Source organism: Somniosus microcephalus, chromosome 22 (genome assembly GCF_052327205.1).
Source record: "Somniosus microcephalus isolate GS21.2 chromosome 22, FLI_Smic_1.0, whole genome shotgun sequence".
In the NCBI taxonomy this organism is placed as follows: Eukaryota; Metazoa; Chordata; class Chondrichthyes; order Squaliformes; family Somniosidae; genus Somniosus; species Somniosus microcephalus.
This window is the reverse complement of record NC_141008.1, coordinates 44,898,567-44,926,566: the sequence shown is the minus strand read 5'-3', so window position 1 is coordinate 44,926,566 and position 28,000 is coordinate 44,898,567. Positions and strand designations below refer to the sequence as shown.

Genomic DNA, 28,000 nt, shown 5'->3' with positions numbered 1-28,000 from the left:
TATACAGGGACAGACCTGTGTCCACCGGTACTGTACCCCAGTGTTAGTGACTGACCTGTACCCACCAGTACTGTACCCACAATAAAGTGACAGACCTGTACCTACCAGTACTGTACCCGTTATACAGCGACAGACCTGTGACCACCAGTACTGTATCCCAGTGTTATACAGTGACAGACCTGTACCGAGCAGTACTGTACCCGTGTTATACAGTGACAGACCTGTACCCACCAGTACTGTACTCCCAGTGTTATACAGGAACAGACCTGTGTCCACCGGTACTGTACCCCAGTGTTACACAGTGACAGACCTGTGCCCAGCAGTACTGTACCCAGTGTTAGTTACACACCTGTACCCACCAGTACTGTACCCGTGTTACAGTGATACACCTGTACCCACCAGTACTGTACCCGTGTTATACAGTGAAAGACCTGTGCCCACCAGTACTGTACCCCACTGTATACAGTGACAGACCTGTGCCCAGCGGTACTGTATCCGTGTTATACAGTGACAGACCTGTGCCCACCAGAACTGTCCCCCAGTGTATACAGTAACAGACCTACACCCACCAGTACTGTACCCCAGTGTTTTAGTGACTGACCTGTACCCACCAGTACTGTACCCACAATAAAGTGACAGACCTGTACCTACCAGTACTGTACCCGTTATACAGCGACAGACCTGTGCCCACCAGTACTGTACCCGTGTTATACAGCGACAGACCTGTGCCCACCAATACTGTAACCGTGTTATACAGTGACAGACCTGTACCCACCATTCCTGTACCCGTGTTATACAGCGACAGACCTGTGCCCACCAGTACTGTACCAGTGTTATACAGTGACAAACCTGTGCCCACCAATACTGTAACCGTGTTATAGTGACAGACCTGTACCCACCATTCCTGTACCCGTGTTATACAGCGACAGACCTGTGCCCACCAGTAATGTACCCCAGTGTTACTCAGTGACAGACCTGTACCTACCAGTACTGTACCCGTGTTATACAGCGACAGACCTGAACCCACCAGTACTGTACCCCAGTGTTATACAGTGACAGACCTGGACCCACCAGTACTGTACCCGTGTTATACAGTGACAGACTTGTACCCACCAGTACTGTACCCATGTTATAAAGTGACTGACCTGTACCCACCAGTAATGTACCCCAGTGTTATACAGTGGCAGATCTGTACCCGCCAGTACTGTACCCCAGTGTTATGCAGTGACAGACCTGGACCCACCAATACTGTACCCCAGTGTTATACAGTGACAGGCCTGTGCCCAGCAGTACTGTACCGGTGTTATACAGTGACAGACCTGTGCCCACCAATACTGTAATCGTGTTGTACAGTGACAGACCTTTACCCACCATTACTGTACCCATGTTATACAGTGACAGACCTGTGCCCACCAGTACTGTATCCCAGTGTATACAGTGACAGACCTATGCCCAGCAGTACTGTACCCGTGTTATAGTGAGAGACCTGTGCCCACCAGTACTGTGCCCCACTGTTTTACAGTGACTGACCTGTACCCACCAGTACTGTACCCGCAATAAAGTGACAGACCTGTACCCACCAGTACTGTACCCCAGTGTATAAAGTGACAGACCTGTACATACCAGTACTGTACCCGTTGTAGAGCGACAGACCTGTACCCACCAGTACTGTACCCATTAGCGATAGACCTGTACCCACCAGTACTGTACCCCAGAGTTATACAGTGACAGACCTGTACCCAGCAGTACTGTACCCGAGTTATAGTGACAGACCTGTACCCAATACTGTACCCCAGTTTTCGTGACAGACCTGTATCCACCAGTACTGTACCCGTGTTATACAGTGACAGACCTGTACCCACCAGTACTGTATCCCAGTGTTAGTTACACACCTGTACCCACCAGTACTGTACCCCAGTGTTATACAGTGACAGACCTGTACCCGCCAATACTGTAACCGTGTTGTACAGTGACAGACCTTTACCCACCATTACTGTACCCATGTTATACAGTGACAGACCTGTGCCCACCAGTACTGTATCCCAGTGTATACAGTGACAGACCTATGCCCAGCAGTACTGTACCCGTGTTATAGTGAGAGACCTGTGCCCACCAGTACTGTGCCCCACTGTTTTACAGTGACTGACCTGTACCCACCAGTACTGTACCCGCAATAAAGTGACAGACGTGTACCTACCAGTACTGTAGCCCAATGTTATACAGCGACAGACCTGTGCCCACCAGTACTGTATCCCAGTGTTATACAGCGACTGACCTGTACCCACCAGTACTGTACCCGCAATAAAGTGACAGACCTGTACCTACCAGTACTGTACCCCAGTGTTATACAGTGACAGACATATACCGAGCAGTAATGTACCCGTGTTATACAGTGACAGACCTGTAGCCACCTGTACTGTACCCCAGTGTTATACAGTGACAGACCTGTACCCACCAGTACTGTACCCGTGTATAAAGTGACAGACCTGTACATACCAGTACTGTACCCGTTATACAGCGACAGACCTGTACCCACCAGTACTGTACCCATTAGCGATAGACCTGTACCCACCAGTACTGTACCCCAGTGTTATACAGTGACAGACCTGTACCCAGCAGTACTGTACCCGAGTTATAGTGACAGACCTGTACCCAATAGTACTGTACCCCAGTTTTAGTGACAGACCTGTATCCACCAGTACTGTACCCGTGTTATACAGTGACAGACCTGTACCCACCAGTACTGTATCCCAGTGTTAGTTACACACCTGTACCCACCAGTACTGTACCCCAGTGTTACATAGTGACACACCTGTACCCACCAGTACTGTACCCCAGTGTTATACAGTGACAGTCCTGTACGCACCTGCACCCACCAGTACTGTACCCCAGTGCTATACAGTGACAGACCTGTACCCGCCAGTACTGTAACCCAGTTTTATGCAGTGACAGACCTGGACCCACCAGTACTGTACCCCAGTGTTATACAGTGACTGACCTGTACCCACCAGTACTGTACCCCAGTGTTATACAGTGACAGGCCTGTGCCCAGCAGTACTGTACCGGTGTTATACAGTGACAGACCTGTGCCCACCAATACTGTAACCGTGTTATACAGTGACAGACCTGTACCCACTGTGGTAAACCACTTTTACCGTTCACTATCGTTACACTATAGTTATCACTGTTAGATCGTTTCCCTATAGTTATCACTGTTCACATTGTTGTATCACTGTACGAGGTCGCCTCTTGTCACGCTGCTATACCTGGGCTGACCACTGCCGACTCCGCCCATGGCTCCGCCTACCTGCCCGGGTATAAAGGTGGTCGACTGGCTGGTATTCCTCCTTCTTGGATCCGATCACCCACGAGGGTGGGCTCTGTTATTTAGTCAATAAAAACCTATAGTTACTTTCTTAACTCGTCGCTTTTCATTGGACGAATTGATAGGTATATCAATTTTATTGACTAAATTTTAAAATGTCGTCACTTGAGCAGCCAAACAACCAGTCAACGGAGCAGCCAAACGACCAGCCAGACGCCCAGCTACAACAGCCACAGCAGCCGGCTTGGCTGCGAGCCCTCAAACCACCGTACCTGGATCTAAACCCACAAGCAACAAACGCAGCCCTCGACTTCAAACACTGGCTGTGCTGCTTCGAATCCTACCTGGAAGAATCCGGCGTCCCTCAGAGATCCAAACTGAGAGTTCTGACCGCCCAAGCGAGCCCTAAAGTATACGCACTCATCCAGGACATTACTACTTACGAGGCCGCTATCAACCTACTGAAACAGCAGTACCGGAACCCGGTAAATTCCATGTATGCCAGACACCTCCTAAGATCCCGCCCGCAACAGCCAGGAGAGTCTGTAGCTGAATTTTTACGGGCGCTACGAACACTCGGCAGGGACTGTGACTTTAAAGCAGTATCGGCTGCAGAAAACACTGAAGATAACATCCGTGATGCCTTCGTGAAAGGCCTTCGGTCCGACTACTCACGGCAGAGACTGCTGGAATCAAAGGACCTCGACCTGAACACAGCTGCAGCCTTGGCCTACTCCCTAGAAGTGACCCAGCGGGACCTCGAGGTGTATTCCAGGTACAGTTCGCGACTCTGGGGCTCGGGCCCGACCCCGACCGCAATACCCCTCGTAGCGCCGCCCCCGGGACCTACCTCAGCGTCGGCGTCCCGGACCCAATCGGGACCGCCACCCCCGGTACCGGCTGCGACTTCGGACCCCCGCGACCGGGCCGCCGGCTGCTTCTTCTGTGGGCAGGCGAAACACCCGAGGTCGCGCTGCCCAGCCAAAAACGCGACGTGCTCCAGCTGCCTGAAGAAAGGCCACTTCGCGAAGGCCTGCAGAGGGAGAGCAGCAGAGGCCAGCAGTGCCTCATGCGAACTGTGGGGGCGGCCATCTTCTATCAAGGCCACAGATGAGCAATGGGGGTGGCCATCTTTGATCCAGGCAACCGACGCCAGCAGTGCCTCATGTGGGTTGTGGGGGCAGCCATCTTCTCCACCATTTTGCCCCACCTCGTGGGCGCCTCCATTTTACCCACCACGCTCGACTGCCACCTTACCTCCAGACCTGACGACCGCTTCACCTACAGACTACAGCGACCCGCTCAGCCACACACTAGCCTCCGTCACACTAGACCAAGCTCGCCCGCATCAGCTGTCCAAGTCAATGATGGACATCAAAGTAGACGGCCACGCCACGACCTGCCTGTTCGACAGCGGAAGCACGGAGAGCTTCATACATCCAGACACGGTGAGCCACTACTCCCTCACTGTCCAGCCAACGCGCAACCGGATCTCGATGGCATCGAGGTCCCACGCCACAGACATCAGCGGCTACTGTGTTGTGACCCTGTCGGTTAAGGGCACGGAGTATAAAAACTTTAAACTCCTCGTCCTGCCCCAGCTCTGCGCTGCCGTCCTACTAGGGCTGGATTTTCAATCCCACCTCCAAAGCGTCACTCTAGCATACGGTGGACCCCTCCCCCCGCTCACAGTCGACAACCAGCAGCCTTTAAATCGCCCACCGCGTAACACCTGCGGCCTATCCACCCTCAAGGTCCCGCCACCTTCCCTGTTCGCTAACCTCACCCCCGACTGCAAACCCGTCGCTACCAAGAGCAGGCGGTACAGCTCCGGGGACAGAGCTTTCATTAGCTCTGAGGTGCAGCGTCTCCTGAAGGAGGGCATCATCGAGGGGAGCAGCAGCCCCTGGCGTGCCCAGGTTGTAGTCGTTAAGACCGGCAATAAAAACCGCCTGGTCATCGACTACAGCCAAACCATAAACCGGTACACCCAGCTGGACGCATACCCCCTTCCCCGCATATCTGATATGGTCAATCAGATTGCTCAATACCGGGTATTCTCTACCATCGACCTTAAGTCGGCCTACCACCAACTCCCTATCCGCCCCGAGGACCGCCAGTATACCGCCTTCGAGGCGAATGGCCGCCTCTACCACTTCCTTAGGGTCCCCTTCGGCGTCACCAACGGGGTTTCGGTCTTCCAAAGGGAGATGGACCGGATGGTTGACCAGAACGGGCTGCAAGCCACGTTCCCCTATCTAGATAACGTCACCATCTGCGGCCGCGACCGGCAAGACCATGACGCTAATCTGGAAAGATTCCTCCGTACGGCCCAACGGCTGAACCTCACCTACAATAAGGAGAAATGTGTGTTTAACACCTCGCGCCTTGCCATCCTCGGCTGCGTAGTAGAGAACGGAATCATCGGCCCCGATCCCGAAAGAATGCGTCCCCTCATGGAGCTACCCCTTCCCCACTGTCCAAAGGCGCTGAAGAGAACCCTGGGGCTCTTCGCCTACTATGCCCAATGGGTGCCGAATTATGCGGACAAAGCCAGACCCCTCATGAAGTCCACCTCCTTCCCCCTTACGGAAGAAGCGCGCGCGGCCTTCTCCCTCATCAGGGGAGACATTGCTAAGGCCACTATGCACGCAGTGGATGAGTCCATCCCCTTCCAAGTGGAGAGCGATGCATCCGACTTCGCCCTAGCCGCTACCCTCAACCAGGAGGGGAGACCGGTGGCCTTCTTCTCAAGGACCCTACAGGGCCCTGAGATCCGACACTCTTCGGTCGAGAAGGAGGCCCAGGCGATTGTGGAGCGGTACGCCGCTGGAGGCATTACCTCGCAGGCAAGCGATTTACCCTCCTCACCGACCAGCGTTCGGTCGCTTTTATGTTTAATAACAAGCTGAGGGGTAAAATCAAGAACGACAAGATCTTGAGGTGGAGAATCGAGCTATCCACCTACGATTATGATATCTTGTACCGGCCTGGTAAGCTGAACGAACCCCCTGACGCTCTATCGCGAATTACATGCGCCAGCGCGCAAATTGATAGACTTCAGACCCTCCACAACGACCTCTGCCACCCCGGGGTCACCAGGCTTTACCACTTCATTAAGGCCCGCAACCTGACCTACTCCATCGAGGAGGTCAGGACCATGACCAGGAACTGCCAGACCTGTGCCGAGTGCAAACCGCACTTCTTTAGGCCGGACAGAGCAAGCCTGATCAAGGCCACCCGCCCCTTCGAGCGTTTGAGCATCGATTTTAAGGGGCCCCTCCCGTCCTCTGACCGTAATGTGTACTTCCTCAACATTGTTGATGAGTACACCCGTTTCCCCTTTGCCTTCCCCTGCCCAGACATGACCAGCACCACGGTCGTTAAATGCCTGAACAACCTCTTTGCCTTGTTCGGGTTCCCAAACTATATACATAGTGACCGGGGCGCCTCCTTCACGAGCGAGGAACTCCGTCAGTTCCCACTAGCGAGAGGCATCGCCACTAGCAGGACCACCAGCCACAACCCCCGAGGGAACGGCCAGGTGGAAAGAGAGAACGCGACGGTATGGAAGGCCGTCCTCTTAGCCTTAAAGTCTAAGGGCCTCCCAACCTCTCGCTGGCAGGAGGTCCTCCCGGCGGCGCTGCATTCCACCCGGTCACTACTTTGCACTGCCATTAACGCCACCCCCCATGAACGAATGTTTGTTTTCCCCAGGAAGTCGACTACGGGAACCACGCTACCAACCTGGCTGACCTCTCCGGGACCTGTCTTGCTGCGAAAGCACGTGAGGGCCCATAAAACGGACCCCCTGGTCGAGAGGGTGAACCTCCTGCACGCCAACCCCCAGTACGCCTACGTGGCATACCCAGACGGGCAGGAGGACACAGTCTCCTTACGAGACCTCGCACCCTCGGGCACTCCGGAGACACCACCGCTACCCCCCCCCCCCACCACCCCCCCAATTCCAGCCCAGGTAGACGGTACACCGGAACCCCAAGAGCCTTCGCCTACCTTGCAGACGCCAGCATTAACACCGGAGAACGCAACACCGCCGCTGCGACGATCAGACAGGCTTACGAGGCCTCCGGACAGACTGACATACCAGAACTGGTAGTACACTTCACCCCGCCGGACTCAAATCTAAACAAGGGGTGAATGTGGTAAACCACTTTTACCGTTCACTATCGTTACACTATAGTTATCACTGTTAGATCGTTTCCCTATATTTATCACTGTTCACATTGTTGTATCACTGTACGAGGTCGCCTCTTATCACGCTGCTATACCTGGGCTGACCACTGCCGACTCCGCCCATGGCTCCGCCTACCTGCCCGGGTATAAAGGTGGTCGACTGGCTGGTATTCCTCCTTCTTGGATCCGATCACCCACGAGGGTGGGCTCTGTTATTTAGTCAATAAAAACCTATAGTTACTTTCTTAACTCGTCGCTTTTCATTGGACGAATTGATAGGTATATCACCCACCATTACTGTACCCGTGTTATACAGCGACAGACCTGTGCCCACCAGTACTGTCCCCCAGTGTTACTCAGCGACAGACCTGTACCTACCAGTACTGTACCCCAGTGTTATACAGCGACAGACCTGTGCCCACCAGTACTGTACCCCAGTGTTATACAGTGACAGACCTGGACCCACCAGTACTGTACCCCAGTGTTATACAGTGACAGACCTGTACCTGCCAGTACTGTAACCCAGTGTTATACAGTGACAGACCTGTACCCACCAGTACTGTACCCCAGTGGTTATACAGTGACAGACCTGTACCCACCAATACTGTACCCGTGTTATACAGTGACAGACCTGTGCCCAGCAGTACTGTACCCGTGTTATAGTGACAGACCTGTGCCCACCAATACTGTGCCCGTTATACAGTGACAGACCTGTACCCACCAGTACTGTACCCGTGTTATACAGTGACAGACCTGTGCCCACCTGTACTGTACCCGTTATACAGCGACAGACCTGTGCCCAACAATACTGTGCCCATGTTATACAGTGACAGACCTGTACCCACCAGTACTGTACCCGTGTTATACAGCGACAGACCTGTTCCCACCAGTACTGTCCCCCAGTATAGTGACAGATCTGTACCCACCAGTACTGTACCCCAGTGTATAAAGTGACAGACCTGTGCCCAGCAGTACTGTGCCCGTTTTATACAGTGACAGTCCTGTGCGCAGCAGTACTGTACCCGTGTTATAGTGACAGACCTGTGCCCACCAATACTGTGCCCGTTATACAGTGACAGACCTGTACCCACCAGTACTGTACCCCAGCTTTACAGTGACAAACCTGTGCCCACCGGTACTGCTCCCCCAGTGTTAGTTACACACCTGTACCCACCAGTACTGTACCCCAGTGTTACATAATGACACACCTGTACCCACCAGTAGTGTACCCGTGTTATACAGTGACAGACCTGTGCCCACCAGTACTGTATCCCAGTGTATAGTGACAGACCTGTGCCCAGCAGTACTGTACCCGTATTATAGTGACAGACCTGTGCCCACCAGTACTGTGCCCCACTGTTTTACAGTGACTGACCTGTACCCACCAGTACTGTACCCGCAATAAAGTGACAGACCTGTACCTTCCAGTACTGTAGCCCAATGTTATACAGCGACAGACCTGTGCCCACCAGTACTGTATCCCAGTGTTATACAGCGACTGACCTGTACCCACCAGTACTGTACCCGCAATAAAGTGACAGACCTGTACCTACCAGTACTGTACCCCAGTGTTACAGTGACAGACATATACCGAGCAGTAATGTACCCGTGTTATACAGTGACAGACCTGTAGCCACCTGTACTGTACCCGTGTATAAAGTGACAGACCTGTACATACCAGTACTGTACCCGTTATACAGCGACAGACCTGTACCCACCAGTACTGTACCCATTAGCGACAGACCTGTACCCACCAGTACTGCACCCCAGTATTATACAGTGACAGATCTGTACCCACCCGTACTGTACCTGTGTTATACAGTGACTGACCTGTACCCACCAGTACTGTACCCGTGTTATAGTGACAGACCTGTACCCAGCAGTACTGTACCCGAGTTATAGTGACAGACCTGTACCCAATAGTACTGTACCCCAGTTTTAGTGACAGACCTGTATCCACCAGTACTGTACCCGTGTTATACAGTGACAGACCTGTACCCACCAGTACTGTACCCCAGTGTTATACAGTGACAGACCTGTACCCACCAGTACTGTATCCCAGTGTTAGTTACACACCTGTACCCACCAGTACTGTACCCCAGTGCTATACAGTGACAGACCTGTACCCGCCAGTACTGTAACCCAGTGTTATGCAGTGACAGACCTGGACCCACCAGTACTGTACCCCAGTGTTATACAGTGACTGACCTGTACCCACCAGTACTGTACCCCAGTGTTATACAGTGACAGACCTGTACCCAGCAGTACTGTACCCGTGTTACACAGTGACAGACCTGTACCCACCAATACTGTACCCGTGTTATACAGTGACAGACCTGTGCCCACCTGTACTGTACCCGTTATACAGCGACAGACCTGTGCCCAACAATACTGTGCCCATGTTATACAGTGACAGACCTGTACCCACCAGTACTGTACCCGTGTTATACAGCGACAGACCTGTTCCCACCAGTACTGTCCCCCAGTATAGTGACAGATCTGTACCCACCAGTACTGTACCCCAGTGTATAAAGTGACAGACCTGTGCCCAGCAGTACTGTGCCCGTTTTATACAGTGACTGACCTGTACCCACCAGTACTGTACCCGTGTTATACAGTGACTGACCTGCACCCACCAGTACTGTACCCCAGTGTTACACAGTGACAGACCTGTACCCAGCAGTACTGTACCCCAGTGTTATACAGCGACAGACCTGCACCCACCAGTACTGTACCCCAGTGTTATACAGCGACAGACCTGCACCCACCAGTACTGTACCCCAGTGTTATACAGTGACAGACCTGTACCCACCAGTACTGTACCCCAGTTTTACATAGTGACAGACCTGTACCCAGCAGTACTGTACCCCAGTTTTACACATTGACAGGCCTGTACCCAGCAGTACTGGACCCGAGGGCAGGTTCTGAATTGTACAGCCTGGTGCTAGTCACAGTTGAAATGGACACAGTGCGAACATTTCACACACCCACCGTTACACTAAATCCCAGTGATGGGCTGCAGTAGTTAATTATAACACCTTTTAGAAAGGTGTGGAGAATGTGGCACTCGCACAGTTGAGCACGGTAGGGACCAGACGCAAACAGCCAAGCACAGATCAACAGCGAGAGGGAGAGAGGGAGAGAGACATACTGCTGTAGAGAGTGTCGATCCAGGAGAGTCGAGGCAAGCCATGATGGCTGAGGGGCTCCATATTCAATGGTGTTTTCCTTCAGTGTCTGATCCAGCAGCTCAGCACACAGCACAGGCTGAATGGAAGAGAACGAGCATCAGGGAGCAGAGAGCAGGTCCACAGCAAGGAGAGTGAGCTGGAGGAGCGGGAGGGCTGAATCTCCGAGTCTGAGCAACAAAGCCAAGCGACAGCTGCTGCCAGGCAGGGCCCAGTGACGAGCTAGTGGTAAACAATGGAAGTGCTGGCTCCTGCAACACTCCACTGCAGGCAATCCATCAAAGGACAGCGCTCGGGGACTAAGTTGATCTCTTATTAACAGGCTCCTGTAGGCTGAGTGAAGCAGGGCTGATGTAGAGTGTAGCAGTGCCGAGCTCTCACAATCAGAGGGCAGAGCTGCACACAGGGTCCGAGTCTCAGTGAGTCACAACAGACTGTTCAGCAGCAACACAGGGGGATGCTCAGTGAGTGCTGCTGCACACAGATGGGTAAAGCCACTTGAAATGCAAATCAGCACCGCACTGCTGCTCGCACACTCTCACTACACCTCGCACACTGCTGCTCGCACACTCACACTACACCTCGCACACTGCTGCTCGCACACTCTCACACTGCACCTCGCACACTCACACTACACCTCGCACACTGCTGCTCGCACACTCTCACACTGCACCTCGCACACTCTCACTACACCTCGCACACTGCTGCTCGCACATTCTCACTACACCTCGCACACTGCTGCTTGCACACTCTCACTACACCTCGCACACTCACACTACACCTCGCACACTGCTGCTCGCACACACACTGCACCTCGCACACTGCGGCTTGCACACTCACACTGCACCTCACACACGGCTGCTCGCACACTCACACTACACCTCGCACACTCACACTGCACCTCACACACTGCTGCTTGCACACGCTCACTACACCTCGCACACTGCTGCTCGCAGACTCTCACACTACACCTCGCACACTGCTGCTCGCACACTCACACACTGCACCTCGCACACTGCTGCTTGCAGTCTCACTACACCTCGCACACTGCTGCTTGCACACTCACACTGCACCTCGCACACTGCTGCTCGCACTCACTACACCTCGCACACTGCTGCTTGCACACTCACACTGCACCTCGCACACTCACACTGCACCTCGCACACTGCTGCTTGCACACTCTCACTACACCTCGCACACTGCTGCTCGCACACTCTCACTACACCTCGCACACTGCTGCTCACACACACACCTCGCACACTGCTGCTCGCACACTCTCTCTACACCTCGCACACTGCTGCTCGCACACTCTCACTACACCTCGCACACTGCTGCTCGCACGCTCTCACTACACCTCGCACACTGCTGCTCGCACGCTCACTACACCTCGCACACTGCTGCTCGCACGCTCACTACACCTCGCACGCTGCTGCTCGCACGCTCTCACTACACCTCGCACGCTCTCACTACACCTCGCACTGCTGCTCGCACACACACTACACCTCGCACACGGCTGCTCGCACACTCTCACACTGCACCTCGCACACTGCTGCTCGCACTCTCACTACACCTCGCTCACTCACTACACCTCGCACACTGCTGCTCACACACACACACTGCACCTCGCACACTGCTGCTCGCACACACACTGCACCTCGCACACTGCTGCTCGCACACTCACTGCACCTCGCACACTGCTGCTTGCACACGCTCACTACACCTCGCACACTGCTGCTCGCAGACTCTCACTACACCTCGCACACTGCTGCTCGCACACTCACACACTGCACCTCGCACACTGCTGCTTGCAGTCTCACTACACCTCGCACACTGCTGCTTGCACACTCACACTGCACCTCGCACACTGCTGCTCGCACTCACTACACCTCGCACACTGCTGCTTGCACACTCACACTGCACCTCACACACGGCTGCTCGCACACTCACACTACACCTCGCACACTGCTGCTCGCACACTCACACTGCACCTCACACACTGCTGCTTGCACACGCTCACTACACCTCGCACACTGCTGCTCGCAGACTCTCACACTACACCTCGCACACTGCTGCTCGCACACTCACACACTGCACCTCGCACACTGCTGCTTGCAGTCTCACTACACCTCGCACACTGCTGCTTGCACACTCACACTGCACCTCGCACACTGCTGCTCGCACTCACTACACCTCGCACACTGCTGCTTGCACACTCACACACTGCACCTCGCACACTCACACTGCACCTCGCACACTGCTGCTTGCACACTCTCACTACACCTCGCACACTGCTGCTCGCACACTCTCACTACACCTCGCACACTGCTGCTCACACACACACCTCGCACACTGCTGCTCGCACACTCTCTCTACACCTCGCACACTGCTGCTCGCACACTCTCACTACACCTCGCACACTGCTGCTCGCACGCTCTCACTACACCTCGCACACTGCTGCTCGCACGCTCACTACACCTCGCACACTGCTGCTCGCACGCTCACTACACCTCGCACGCTGCTGCTCGCACGCTCTCACTACACCTCGCACGCTCTCACTACACCTCGCACTGCTGCTCGCACACACACTACACCTCGCACACTGCTGCTCGCACACTCTCACACTGCACCTCGCACACTGCTGCTCGCACTCTCACTACACCTCGCTCACTCACTACACCTCGCACACTGCTGCTCACACACACACACTGCACCTCGCACACTGCTGCTCGCACACACACTGCACCTCGCACACTGCTGCTCGCACACTCACTGCACCTCGCACACTGCTGCTTGCACACGCTCACTACACCTCGCACACTGCTGCTCGCAGACTCTCACACTACACCTCGCACACTGCTGCTCGCACTCACACACTGCACCTCGCACACTGCTGCTTGCACACTCACACTGCACCTCGCACACTGCTGCTCGCACACTCACTACACCTCGCACACTGCTGCTCGCACACTCACACACTGCACCTCGCACTCTCACTACACCTCGCACACTGCTGCTTGCACACTCACACACTGCACCTCGCACACTCACTACACCTCGCACACTGCTGCTCGCACTCACACTACACCTCGCACACTGCTGCTCGCACTCACACTACACCTCGCACACTGCTGCTCGCACTCACACTACACCTCGCACACTGCTGCTCGCACACTCACTACACCTCGCACACTGCTGCTCACACTCACACTACACCTCGCACACTGCTGCTCGCACACTCACACTACACCTCGCACACTGCTGCTCGCACACTCTCACTACACCTCGCACACTGCTGTTCGCACACTCTCACACACTGCTGCTCGCACTCTCACTACACCTCGCACACTGCTGCTTGCACACTCACACACGGCACCTCGCGCACTGCTGCTTGCACACACACACTGCACCTCGCACACTGCTGCTTGCACACTCACTACACCTCGCACACTGCTGCTCACACTCACTACATCTCGCACACTCACTGCACCTCGCACACTGCTGCTCGCACTCTCACTACACCTCGCACACTGCTGCTCGCACACTCACTACACCTCGCACACTGCTGCTCGCACACTCACTACACCTCGCACACTGCTGCTCGCACACTCACACTACACCTCGCACACTGCTGCTTGCACACTTACTGCACCTTGCACACTGCTGCTCGCACACTCACACTGCACCTCACACACTGCTGCTCGCACACACACACTGCACCTCGCACACTCACTACACCTCGCACACTGCTGCTTGCACCCTAGACCTCGCACACTCTCACACTACCCCTCGCACACTCGCACACTACCCCTTGCACACTGCTGCTTGCACACTCACACACTGCACCTCGCACACTGCTGCTCGCGTACTCACTACACCTCGCACACTGCTGCTCGCACACACTCCCTACACCTCGCACACTGCTGCTTACACCCTAGACCCTAGACCTCTCACACTACCCCTCGCACACTTGCACACTACCCCTCGCACACTCGACCTCGCACACTGCACCTCGCACACTGCTGCTTGCACACTCACACGCTGCACCTCGCACACTCACACGCTGTACCTCGCACACTGCTGCTCGCACACTCACACTGCACCTCACACACTGCTGCTCGCACTCACACACTGCACCTCGCACACTCTCACTACACCTCACACACTGCTGCTTGCACCCTAGACCTCGCACTCTCACACTACCCCTCGCACACTCGCACACTGCACCTCGCACACTGCTGCTTGCACACTCACTACACCTCGCACACTGCTGCTTGCACACTCACACACTGCACCTTGCACACTGCTGCTTGCACTCGCACACTACCCCTCGCACTCACACACTACCCCTCAGACTCACCCTCGCACACTGCCGCATGCACACTCACACTACACCTCACACACGCACACTACCCCTCGCACGCTCTGCACCTCGCACACACACACTACCCCTCCCACACTCACCCTCGTGTGCCACACACTGCGCCTTGCAGGTTGTGGGGAAGGGGGTGGGGGAGGGAGAAGGTGGGAGGGGAGGCGAGGAGCTGACTGCTCTGTATCTCTGCCTCCACCTTACTGGCTATACGACAGACGCCCGTTGCCAGAGGCTGGTTTATGTGCCGGAGCTGTTCAGTAATTTTCCCTAACATGGCGAGTGGAAGAGTCATTCTCGAGCGATGTCCCCGCCACAGTTCGCAGTGTTAACCCTTCAACCCTGATGCGCTTTCCTCTCCTCGCCCTCATTCCTCTCATTCTCAGCCATGTTCCCAGCTTGTGGTCTCAATGTTAAAAGTTTTCAAGCCCTTCCTGCAAACATCTTGGAACCCGGGCCCAGCAGCCTTGAAACATCTGCAAGTTCTTCCATGAGATTTTCTGTGGAACTGCTCACCTTCCGCCCAACACACATGACCAAACCACCAAGGAGTGTGTGCTTGACAAACGTTATTAAACTCAGTGACATCACCTCCTCTAGTAATCTGGGGTCAGGAACTCTGTCGTCCCGCTTGATATCTAGAATATGGCGGAGGCAGCAGGCATGGATCTTCACCCTGTCTCATGCTGCAGCTCTCAGTGACTGACTGCAGTGGGCTCAGGACACAGGCGGTACATCAGCAGTGGCCTCGGCAGGCCACTGTGCTGCTCTCCAGCGAGCTCACCCCCGTCCACAGGCCAAACATACAGACTGAGGCCAAGTGAAGGTGCTTCAGTGATTCACAGACACTGAGAAAGAGTAAAAAACCTCCAGACTTTTTAATCTAAACTTGTTGAACCTGGGCAGTGTGACCACAGCCAATTACTGGTCCTGTCCACGAACTGGCAGAAACTCCCACAGCCAGAGCAGGAATCTGTTCATCAACAGCTGCACTTGTACCCCTGCTCCCACTCCCCAGAGAGGTCCACAGAACAGCCACTGAATCCAAAGACCACTTTATACAGAGCAATGAGCACTCAGCACCACACAGCTCATGACAAAACCAGCACAGAACCGGGTTGTTACTGAACAGGTTCTGCCCTGGAGGCACTGACAGTTTCTCCAGCGAGTAGCCGAGCCACACTGACCAGGAGGGGCACTGGATTAGCGCAGAGCTTATGAAATTCAGTCAGTACCCAGCTATTCTCTATAATATACACAGGGGCTGCTATTCTCTATAATATACACAGGGGCTGCTATTCCCTATAGTATACACAGGGGCTGCTATTCCCTATAATATACACAGGGGCTGCTATTCCCTATAATATACACAGGGGCTGCTATTCTCTATAATATACACAGGGGCTGCTATTCTCTATAACATACACAGGGGCTGTTATTCTCTATAATATACACAGGGGCTGCTATTCTCTATAACATACACAGGGGCTGCTATTCTCTATAGTATACACAGGGGCTGCTATTCTCTATAATATACACAGGGGCTGTTATTCTCTATAATATACACAGGGGCTGCTATTCTCTATAATATACACAGGGGCTGCTATTCCCTATAATATACACAGGGGCTGCTATTCCCTATAATATACACAGGGGCTGCTATTCCCTATAATATACACAGGGGCTGCTATTCTCTATAATATACACACGGGCTGCTATTCTCTATAATATACACAGGGGCTGCTATTCTCTATAATATACACAGGGGCTGCTATTCCCTATAACATACACAGGGGCTGTTATTCTCTATAACATACACAGGGGCTGTTATTCTCTATAATATACACAGGGGCTGCTATTCTCTATAACATACACAGGGGCTGCTATTCTCTATAGTATACACAGGGGCTGCTATTCTCTATAATATACATCGGGCTGCTTTTCCCTATAATATATACAGGGGCTGCTATTCCCTATAATATACACAGGGGCTGCTATTCTCTATAATATACATCGGGCTGCTTTTCCCTATAATATACACAGAGGATAGTGCCCCCTGTGTAGGAGGGCCTGATTCTATTTTTTCCGAACATCCTGACATGGAATTCCCGCAGGAATCGCCCCCACCCCAGGGGTCAGTTATTGCAGCACAGACTGTGGTTTTCCCACACTGTTCGCAACCTTGGTGTCATATTTGACCCTGAAATGAGCTTCCGACCACATATCCGCAGCATAACTAAAACTGCCTATTTCCACCTCTGTAACATCGCCTGTCTCCGCCCTTGCCTCAGCTCATCCGCTGCTGTAACCCTCATCCATGCCCTTGTTACCTCTAGACTTGACTATTCCAACGCACTCCTGGCTGGCCTCCCACATTCTACCCTACGTAAACTTGAGGTCATCCAAAACTCGGCTGCCCATGTCCTAACTCGCACCAAGTCCCGTTCACCCATCACCCCTGTGCTCGCTGATCTACATTGGCTCCCGGTTAAGCAATGCCTCGATTTCAAAATTCTCATCCTTGTTTTCAAATCTCTCCATGGCCTCACCCCTTCCTATCTCTGTAATCTCCTTCAGCCCCGCCCCCCCCCCCCGCCACCCACCACCCGAAATATCTGCGCTTCTCTAATTCTGCCCTCTTGAGCATCCCTGATTATAATCGCTCAACCTTTGGTGGCCGCGCCTTCTTTTGCCTAAGCTCTGGAATTCCCTGCCTAAACCTCTCCGCCTCGCTACCTCTCTTTCCTCCTTTAAGACGCTCCTTAAAACCTACCTCTTTGACCAAGCTTTTGGTCACCTGCCCTAATTTCTCATTATGTGACTTGGTGTCAAATTTTTTGTCTTTTAATACTCCTATGAAGCACCTTGGGACATTTTACTACGTTAAAGGCGCTATATAAATACAAGTTGTTGTTGTTACGGGATTGTGTCTCTCAACTCAGCACCAGATCCAAGATGTTACCCTTCTGGGAGTGGAGCCTGATTTTCCCTTCAAAAAGGTACTTCAAATTATGAATTTGAAGTACCTTTTTTTTTTAAAAACAGGATCAGCATGTACGATACACTGAGATAGGGAGGGGTGAGGAGTCTCTGCAGCTGCAGGACACATGAGAGGACAGCAGTGCTTCTCTCATACTGCTCTGCACTTGGAGATCAGACCAGAGATGCATCTGCAAATTCTGTGGTTATTACTGGTTAACAATTATTTGACTGGGCTGTGATAAAGATCACCGCCTATTAGCCCCACAAGTGTCAGGTTAACTGCCGATTGCAACCTGTGCTACATGCATCAGTGAGATGTCTCTGAGCTCTAGTGACGGACATCACCATACTCACAATACACCCAGTGAGAAACTAAACTTGGGGAAATCACACCATGCAGGAACACAGCTCTGCACATCAGCTCATCCCCTCTGCAACTGCCCGACAAGCAACGTGGTTTTGAACAGCTTGAAACAATTTCCGTTTACTTTGCAAGTAAAGAATCGAAACAGATTATTCAAGGTGACAAGTCACAAGAAATACCCTGAATAAACAGTGATTCTGTACAGTTACACAGTGAGTGACCCTTACCCTGAATAAACAGTGACTCTGTACAGTTACAGTGAGTGACCCTTACCCTGAATAAACAGTGACTCTGTACAGTTACACAGTGAGTGAACCAACTGCCCTCAGGTGAGTTCTCCGCCCACCCCCCTCACTCCAATCCCCAGGCTACACTCCTTCACACCACAACTCAAATGCCTTGCTGCACCTTCACTCGTTCACATGTTGCAGTGGCTGTCTCGATCTTTCCGTCACTGTGCCCTTTCACAGGGAGACACCAAGCCCCCGCCCCCCCACAAGCGGCTCGCGGTCATATCCCCCTCGCCCCCGAGGCCAACACCTTGTGAGGGTTGACTCCATCCTCCTGGTGTCTGTGACATGTGATGTGCGCAGGTTTGGAGAGCACACTCCCCGTGCGAGGGAAGCAGCCAATCTGACTAGTTTCATTTTTGAGGTTTTCAATGGGAAAGCCCAGATGCTGTTTCAGGGCTAGCGTGACAGTGAAGGTGAGGATTCAGAGAGGAAGTGGCACCTTCTGACTCGATGCATTAACCCCGAGGGTGCTGAATTATCAGGAGCAGTTCCCAGGGTGCTGGAACCCTGATGGAATATTGAGAGAGATGAAGTGTGACAGCGAGAAGGAGACTGTGAGTCAGGTGGATCCCGAGAGCTGCAGAACACCTCCTGGGGAGGAACCCCTAAACACGTTGATGTAACGGTGACGCTGGGTTTCCAGTCTCCCTGCCCGTGCAGCAGTGAGGGTGGTTCAGGCCCATGATGGGGAAGAGGAGTTGTGGATTGTGACAGAGGCAATTTAAATCCAGTCAGACTGGTTTTGTGTTTCAATCTGATCGACAACTGAAAAAAATAAAATTAAAACAAAATACTGCAGAAGATGGAAATGTGAAAACAAAGAAAGAAAAGTCTGGAAGCACTCAGCAGCATTTGTGGGGGGAGAAGTCAGTCGATATTTCGGGTGGAAACACCCTCCTTGGGAGAGCCTGACTCGCCCACTGACTGACTCTTTCTCCACAGGCGCTGTCTCACCTGCTCAGTATTTCCACATTTTTCTGATCTACAGAATGAACTTGCATTTATATAGCACCTGTCACAACCTCAGGACATTACAACAACAACTTGCATTTATATAGCACCTTTAATGTAGTGGCAGCAGATTCAACAGTCACTTCTAAAAGGGAATTGGATTAATACTTGAAGGAAAATAAATTACAGGGCTATGGGGAAAGAGTAGGGGAGTGGGACTAATTGGAGAGCTCTACTGAAGAGCCGGCACAGGCCCGATGGGCTGAACGGCCTCCTTCTGTGCTGTGTGATTCTATGATAAATGTCATAGTAAAACATCCCAAGGCGCTTCACAGGAGCGTTACCAAACAAAATTTGACACCAAGCCACATAAGAAGATATTAGGACAGGAGCATCTTAAAGAAGGAGGGAGAAGTAGAGAGGTGGAGAGGTTTAGGGAGGGAATTCCAGAGCTTAGGGCCTTGGCAGCTGAAGGCACGGCCGCCAGTAGCGGTGCGATTAAAATCGGGGATGCGCAAGAGGGCAGTGAACGGAATAACCAGTGCCAGTGACACTGAACGGGGCAACCAGTGCCCGGGGCAGTGTACTGGGGGTGTGGGTGAGGGCGAGGATGGAGGGGGGTGTGGGTGAGGGTGCGAGTGTGGGTGAAGGTGAGGGGAGGGTGGCGGTAGATTGAATGGCAGCAGTAACCCCAGGGTCTCCCTCCTCCTACAGGCGAGGTTTTGAATCTTGTCATGTGAAGAATTTGTCTCAAGCTATTTCAGTGATCCCCTTCATTTCTGAGATCTCCCCAAGACTCGATTCCAATCAGAACTGACCCAACTTCCTTCATTACTTTAATTCCAAGGAGTTGGTATCACTTTCATTGTCCTACACTTCACCCATCAAGGCCCATAATGTTCATAGAATACACAGCACAGAAACAGGCCATTCGGCCCAACTGGTCTCTGCTGGTGTTTACAGTCAACATGAGTCTCCTCCCATTCCATCTAACTCATCTCAGCCTTTCAGCATATCTTTCTATTCCCTTTTCGCTCATATACTTGTCTAGTTACCTTTTGAAAGCATCGAAGCTATTTGCCTCAACCACTTCCTGTGGTAGCAAGTTCCACATTCTAATCACTCTGAGTAAAGACATTTCTCCTTATTTGCCTATTGGGTTTATTAGTAACTAACTTGTATTCATGGCCCCTAGTTTTGGATTCTCCCACAAGTGGAAACATTCTCTCCACATCTACCCTGTCAACCCATTCATAATTTTAAACACCTCTATCAGATCACCTCTAATCTTCTCTTTTTGAAAGAAATAACCCTCAACCTGTTCAATCTTTCCGATAGTTGTAATCTCTCAGTTCTGGTACCATCCTTGTAAATTATTTTTTGCACTTTCCCCAGTGCTTCTGCGTCCTTTTTGTAGTATGGAGTTCAGTGATCAATATTGCCCACTGATTGATCCACATCGAGCCTCCGACAGTAATACCCTGTCCACCGACCTATACCCAGTGCTCAGGCCACACTAATCCCCAAATCTGCTCCTGATCACTATGCTGCAGGTCTCGACCATTAACGCAAGCTCTCTACTAGTTTCCTTCTTCCAATACTAATTATTTCACATTTGTCCACAGCAACTTGCACTTACCACCGACTGGCCCAGTATCCTTAAAGACCCAACTCCTTCTGAATTAGCTCGCATTATTTCTCTGGATTAGCTCTTCACCTTGTTTTGGTGTTACATATATCTGCAAACTGGGAGATCTTGCCCTAAATGCCTCAGTTCCAATTCATCATAAATAACAGGCCAATTAAATACATACTTTGGTTCTGTCTTCACAAAAGGAGGACACAAATAACCACCCAGAGATGTTGGGGAACATAGGGTCTAATGAGAGGGAGGAACTGAATGAAATCAGTATTTGTAGGGAAATGGTGTTAGGGAAATTGACGGGATTGAAGGCCGATAAATCCCCAGGGCCTGATAATCTACATCCTAGGGTACTTAAGGAAGTGGCGCTAGAAATAGTAGATGCATTGCTGGTCATCTCCAAAATTCTATAGACTCTGGCACAGTTCCCATGGATTGGAGGATAGCTAATGTAAACCCACTATTCAAAAAAGGTGGTAGAAAGAAAACGGGGAATTATACACCAGTAGTGGGGAAAATGCTAGAGTCCATTGTAAAAGATGTAATAGCAGAGCACTTGGAAAACAGTGACAGGATCGGGCAAAGTCAACATGGATTTACAAAAGGTAAATCATGCTTGACTAATCTACTGAAATTTTTTGAGGATGTAACTGGTAGAATAGATAAGGGAGAACCAGTGGATGTGGTGTATTTGGACTTTCAGAAGGCTTTCAATAAGGTCCTGCATAAGGGATTAGCATGTAAAGTTAAGGCACATGGGATTGGGGGCAAGGTACTGACTTGGATAGAGAACTGGTTGGCAGACAGGAAGCAAAGAGTTGGAATAAACGGGTCTTTTTCCGAGTGGCAGGCAGTGACTAGTGGGGTACCGCAGGGATCAGTCCTAGGACCCCAGCTATTCACAATATATATTAATGATCTAGACGAGGGAACTGATGCAATATCTCCAAGTCTGCAGATGACACAAAGCTGGGTGGGCGTGTGTGCTGTGAGGAGGATGCCGAGAAACTCCAGTATGATTTAGACTGGTTAGGTGATTGGGAAGATGCATGGCAGATGCAGTATAATGTGGATAAATGTGAGGTTATCCACTTTGGTGGCAAAAACAGGAAGGCAGATTATTATCTGAACGGCAATAGATTGGGAGAAGGGGAAGTGCAACAAGACCTGGGTGTCCTTGTGCACCAGTCGCTGAAGGTAAGCATGCAGGTGCAGCAGGCGGTTAAGAAGGCAAATGGTATGTTGGCCTTTGTAGCGAGAGGGTTCGAGTACAGGAACAAGGATGTCTTTCTGCAGTTGTACAGGGCCTTGGTGAGGCCACACCTTGAGTATTGTGTGCAGTTTTGGTCACCTTATCTGAGGAAGGATGTTCTTGCCATGGAGGGAGTGCAGCAAAGATTCACCAGACTGATACCTGGGATGGCAGGAATGACGTATGAGGAGAGATTGGGTCGATTGGGCTTATACTCGCTGGAGATTAAAAGAATGAGAAGGGATCTCATTGAAACTTATAAAATTCTAACAGGACTAGACAGACTAGATGCAAGAAGAATGTTCCCAATGGCGGGGGGTCCAGAACCAGGGGGTCACAGTCTAAAGCTAAGGGGTAAGCCATTTAGGACAGAGATGAGGAGGAATTTCTTCACCCAGAGAGTGGTGAACCTGTGGAATTCTCTACCACAGAAGACAGTTGAGGCCAATTCATTAAATATATTCAAGACAGAGTTAGATATATTCCTTAAGGCTAAAGGGTTCAAGGGATATGGGGAGAAGGCAGGGACAGGGTACTGAGTTTGGATGTTCAGCCATGATCTCATTGAATGGCGGAGCAGGCTCAAGGGGCCGAATGGCCTACTCCTGCTCCTATCTTCTATGTTTCTATGTAACAGGGAGTCCGAGATAGGAGTCACTCACTTCTAATTCCTCTACAGATACTGTACCCCAGTGTTAGACAGTGATAGACCCGTACCCACCAGAACTGTACCCCAGTGTTATACAGTGACAGACGTGTACCCACCAGTACTGTACCCCGGTGTTATACAGTGACAGACCTGTACCCACCAAATCAAATCAAATCAACTTTTATTGTCATTGTTAGTGCACAAGTGCAGTACAACGAAATGTAGGCTTGCGGCTCCCGAGAGTGTACAATTTGGATTAGGACACTTAAACATTTCAACATACATTTGTACATATATATTAGCATAAATATGACCATAATAAAGTGCATCGGCAGATGTGCAGGCTTTAGTGTTTATTTGTGGAGTTCAGTAGGATGACAGCCCTGGGAAAGAAGCTGTTCCTAAATCTGGTCGTACGGGTGCGAATGCATCTGTAGCGTCTTCCAGATGGTAGGAGGGCAAACAGACTGTGGCTGGGGTGGGTAGGGTCTTTGATGATGGTCCGTGCCCTCCGTAGGCAGCGTTTCTGATATATATGTTCTATGGCCGGTAGCACTTCACCAGTACTGTACCCCAGTGTTATACAGTGACAGACCTGTACCCACCAGTACTGTACCCCAGTGTTATACAGTGACAGACCTGTACCCACCAGTACTGTACCCCAGTGTGATACAGTGACAGACATTCACCACACTTTAGAAAGGATGTGAAGGCCCTTGAGAGGGTGCAGAGGAAATTTACCAAAATGGTTCCGAGGATGGTGGATCTTAGAACATAAGAACATAAGAAATAGGAGCAGGAGTAGGCCAATCGGCCCCTCGAGCCTGCTCCACCATTCAATAAGATCATGGCTGATCTGATCCTAACCTCAAATCTTCTATCACTGTGCATCCACCCGAACCCATGTGATCTCCCGGAAGAGGCGAAAAACCAGATAAAGACTCAATGGCCAATTTGGGAGAAAAAAATCTGGGAAATTCCTCTCCGACCCATCTACGCGATCGAAATTCTTCCAGGAGATCACTCTGTCCCTATATTTTCTACAGTACTTACCTTCTGTAAAGGCGATCTCCACCCCAGCCAGGAACAGGAATAAAACCATCTCCTGAAATCTAACACAGAATTAGAACACAGTAGGAGCAGAACCAGGCTACACGGCCCCTGGGCCCACTCCACTACCCACAGGGCCATGACCATTCCGAACCTAGACTCATGTCCAATTTCCTGCCTGCTCCCCGTAACCCTTAATTCCCTTTACTTCTAGGAAACTATCTATTTCTGTTTTAAATTTATTTAATGATGTAGCTTCCACAGCTTTCTGGGGCAGCAAATTCCACAAACCTACCATCCTCTGAGTGAAGAAGTTTCTCCTCATCTCAGTTTTGAAAGAGCAGCCCCTTATTTTAAGATTATGCCCCCTAGTTCTAGTTTCACCCATCATTGGGAACATCCTCACCGCATCCACCCGATCAAGCCCCTTCACAATCTTATATGTTTCAATAAGATCACCTCTCATTCTTCTGAACTCCAATGAGTAGAGTCCCAATCTACTCAACCTCTCCTCATATGACCACCCCCTCATCCCCGGGATTAACCGAGTGAACCTTCTTTGTACTGACTCGAGAGCAAGTATGTCTTTTCTTAAGTATGGACACCAAAACTGTATGCAGTATTCCAGGTGCGGTCTCACCAATACCTTGTACAACTGCAGCAATACCTCCCTGTTTTTATATTCCATCCCCCTAGCAATAAAAGCCAACATTCCATTGGCCTTCTTGATCACTTGCTGCACCTGCATACTAACTTTTTGAGTTTCGTGCACCAGGACCCCCAGATCCCTTTGTACTACAGTACTTTCCAGTTTAGCTACAAGGACAGGTTGGAGAAGCTGGATTTGTTTTCATTAGAGCAAAGGAGGTTGAGGGGTGTTTTGATAGAGGTGTACAAGATTATGACGGGTTGGGATAGGCTAGACGGGGAAAGGCTGTTCCCACTAGTTGATGGTACAAGGACTAGGGGACACAGATTTAAGGTTTTGGGCAAGAGATACAGGGGGGAACGTGAGGAAAAACCTTTTTGCGCAGCGAGTGGTGATGACCTGCAATTCGCTGCCGACGGAAGTGGTGGAAGCGGAGACACTCAATGTTTTCAAGGGGAGACTGGCTAGGGAAATAAACTTGCAGGGCTATGGGGATAGAGCGGGGGAATGAGACTGACTGGATTGCTCTACAGAGAGCTGGCATGGACTCGATGGGCTGAATGGCCTCCTTCTTTGCCGTCATGACTCTATGACCTGTACCCACCAGTACTGTACCCCAGTGTTATACAGTGACAGACCTGTACCCACCAGCACTGTACCCCAGTATTACAGTGACAGACCTGTACCCAGCATTACTGTACCCCAGTGTTAGTAACAGACCTGTACCCACCAGTACTGTACCCGTGTTACAGTGACAGACCTGCACCCACCAGCACTGTACCCGTGTTATACAGCGACAGACCTGTACCCACCAGTACTGTACCCCAGTGTTATACAGTGACAGACCTGTACCCACCAGCACTGTACCCCAGTGTTACAGTGACAGACCTGTACCCACCAGCACTGTACCCCAGTGTTATACAGCGACAGACCTGTACCCACCAGTACTGTACCCCAGTGTTATACAGTGACAGACCTGTACCCACCAGTACTGTACCCCAGTGTTAGTGACAGACCTGTACCCACCAGTACTGTACCCCAGTGTTACAGTGACAGACCTGTACTCCGGCGCTCTGACCCCTCACCTGCCGAGCTCCAGTCCTCGGGCTCCGAGCTGTTGTATCCGTCGCTGCCTCCGCTGGGCAGGGAGTCTGTGTGTGTCCGGGGCCGCACCGCCAGGAGCTGCCGCCTCCTGTGCCCGGGGCTCGGGGCGGGAGAGCTGCCGTCGCCCCGGTTCACCCTCAGCCCCCTCCGTAGGGGGCTGGGAGCCGGGCAGGGGGGCTCCGGGTCCCAGTTCACCGTCTCATAGTCATGGTCGCTGTCCTCCTCCTCCTGTCGCTCCCGGACCGCGCCGATACTTTGTGTCTCTCGCCAGTTACTTTGTTGCGGCGGCCGGGAGTCGCGGCTACAATTGTATCCCTGGGGCTGGGGCTCTCTCTCCGGCCCCGGCTCCTCTCCCCCCGGCTCTCCCTCTGCAGCCTCCCGGGGGCCGGGCCCCGGGGCCGGGCTCTTGCTGTGCCGCTCCAGTGCGGTCTGCAAGTAAATGACTTTGAACTTCTCCTGGGCCAGGACTTGCTGCACGGCCCGCAGCCGCACCCTGCTCCGCTCCAGCTCGGCCTCCAGCTCGGACACGGACCGCAGCTCCATCCGCGGCACCTCGCCGGCCGGGAACTCCAGGCGCCAGTGGTGCTCGAACTCTGCCGGGTCCCACATCACCTGGCCGGGCCTCGCCGCGCACTCACTCTCACTCCGCTTCCGCCTCCGGGCCCCGGGGCCCCCGCTCCGCGCTGCTCATCGCCGCTCACTCTGGCCCGCTGCCAGCGCCCGGGAGCCGCTGCTCTTCCTCCACAGCCCCGGGACCATCCACACCTCCCTCTCCCCCTGGCACACTCTCCCTCTCACACTCAATTCAATTCAGTACAAATTGCTTTATTGGCATCCACACTCTCTCGCTCTCTCTCCCCCTCACACTCTCTCTCTCCCTCCCCCTCACACTCTCTCTCTCTCCCTCCCCCTCACACTCTCTCTCTCTCCCTCCCCCTCACACTCTCTCTCTCTCCCTCCCCCTCACACTCTCTCTCTCTCCCCCCCCCCCCTCACAATCAATTCAATTCAATTTCAATTTCAATTCAAATGCTTTATTGGCATGAAAGTTTACAGAGAACCATATTGCCAAAGCTTACATAGCAAAAAGGTACAGTTTTCCAACATTCTGTAGGTGTCAATCGATTTGACATTTGTTGGGTACATACAATATTACTTTTAAACAATATTAATTTTAAACAGTCTTAATTTTAAACAGTCCTCAGGTTGTGACATGTTGTTACATATTTGGCCCCAAGGTATGGTCTGTCTCCTTCTCCTAGGACTAATCTCAATTTTGACAGGTCATCCAATTCCTTGAAATCTGGGGTTGTTTGGCTTAGCTTGTTGAATAATATGTTTCTTGATGTGTTGAATTTTTCGCATTTTAGGAGGAAATGCATTTCTGTTTCAACCTCGCCGGCCAGACATTGATCGCATATTCTATTCTCTCTAGGCTGCCAGGATTTCTTGTATCTGCCTTTTTCAATTTCCAGTTGGTGGTCGCTTAGTCTGTACCTGGTGAGGGTCTGTCTCTGTTTTGTGTCTCTGATGGTCGTGAGGTAGTCTGCCAGTTTATATTCTCTTTTTAGGGCCCGGTAACATTCTAATCTGCTTTGGCTTTCGGTTATTTTGTTCCAATGTTCCAGGTAGGTTTCTTTGCATTGTTTAATGATTTGGTTCACTCGGATTGGTGTTTGGACGGCTGTGTTGGTCTGGGGCTGGTCAGGGTCCGGCTGAGTACTTAGTTTCAGTAGCAGCTGACTCAGGGGACTCTTTTCTGGGTTTAGCTCTTGGGTCTGAAAGGCTTTGAAATGAAGGGTGTCTGGGGAGCTAGATTTGAGGTGATTTAGGAAGTTTAGTGCTCGTTTTTGGATGTTTATTATCAGTGGGTATCTGCCTAGTTCGGCTCTGCATGCATTTGTTGGCGTTTTTCTTTGGGTGCGAAGGATGCTTCGGCAGAATTCTGCATGTAGGGCTTCTATTGTGTGTTTTTCCCATTTAGTGTA

At 51.8% G+C, this 28,000-nt stretch overlaps 1 protein-coding gene across 1 annotated transcript in view; it reads right to left on the bottom strand.

Moving 5' to 3' along the window:
- Positions 1-26,855, bottom strand: part of abr (ABR activator of RhoGEF and GTPase) — an 85,441-nt gene extending 58,586 nt beyond the window's left edge. The window contains exon 1 of the mRNA XM_085964593.1: positions 25,994-26,855. Coding sequence (XP_085820719.1) covers positions 25,994-26,621 — 628 coding nt within the window. The 5' untranslated portion in view covers positions 26,622-26,855. The remainder of the gene's footprint in view (positions 1-25,993) is intronic.
- Between the last annotated feature and the right edge of the window lie 1,145 nt (positions 26,856-28,000).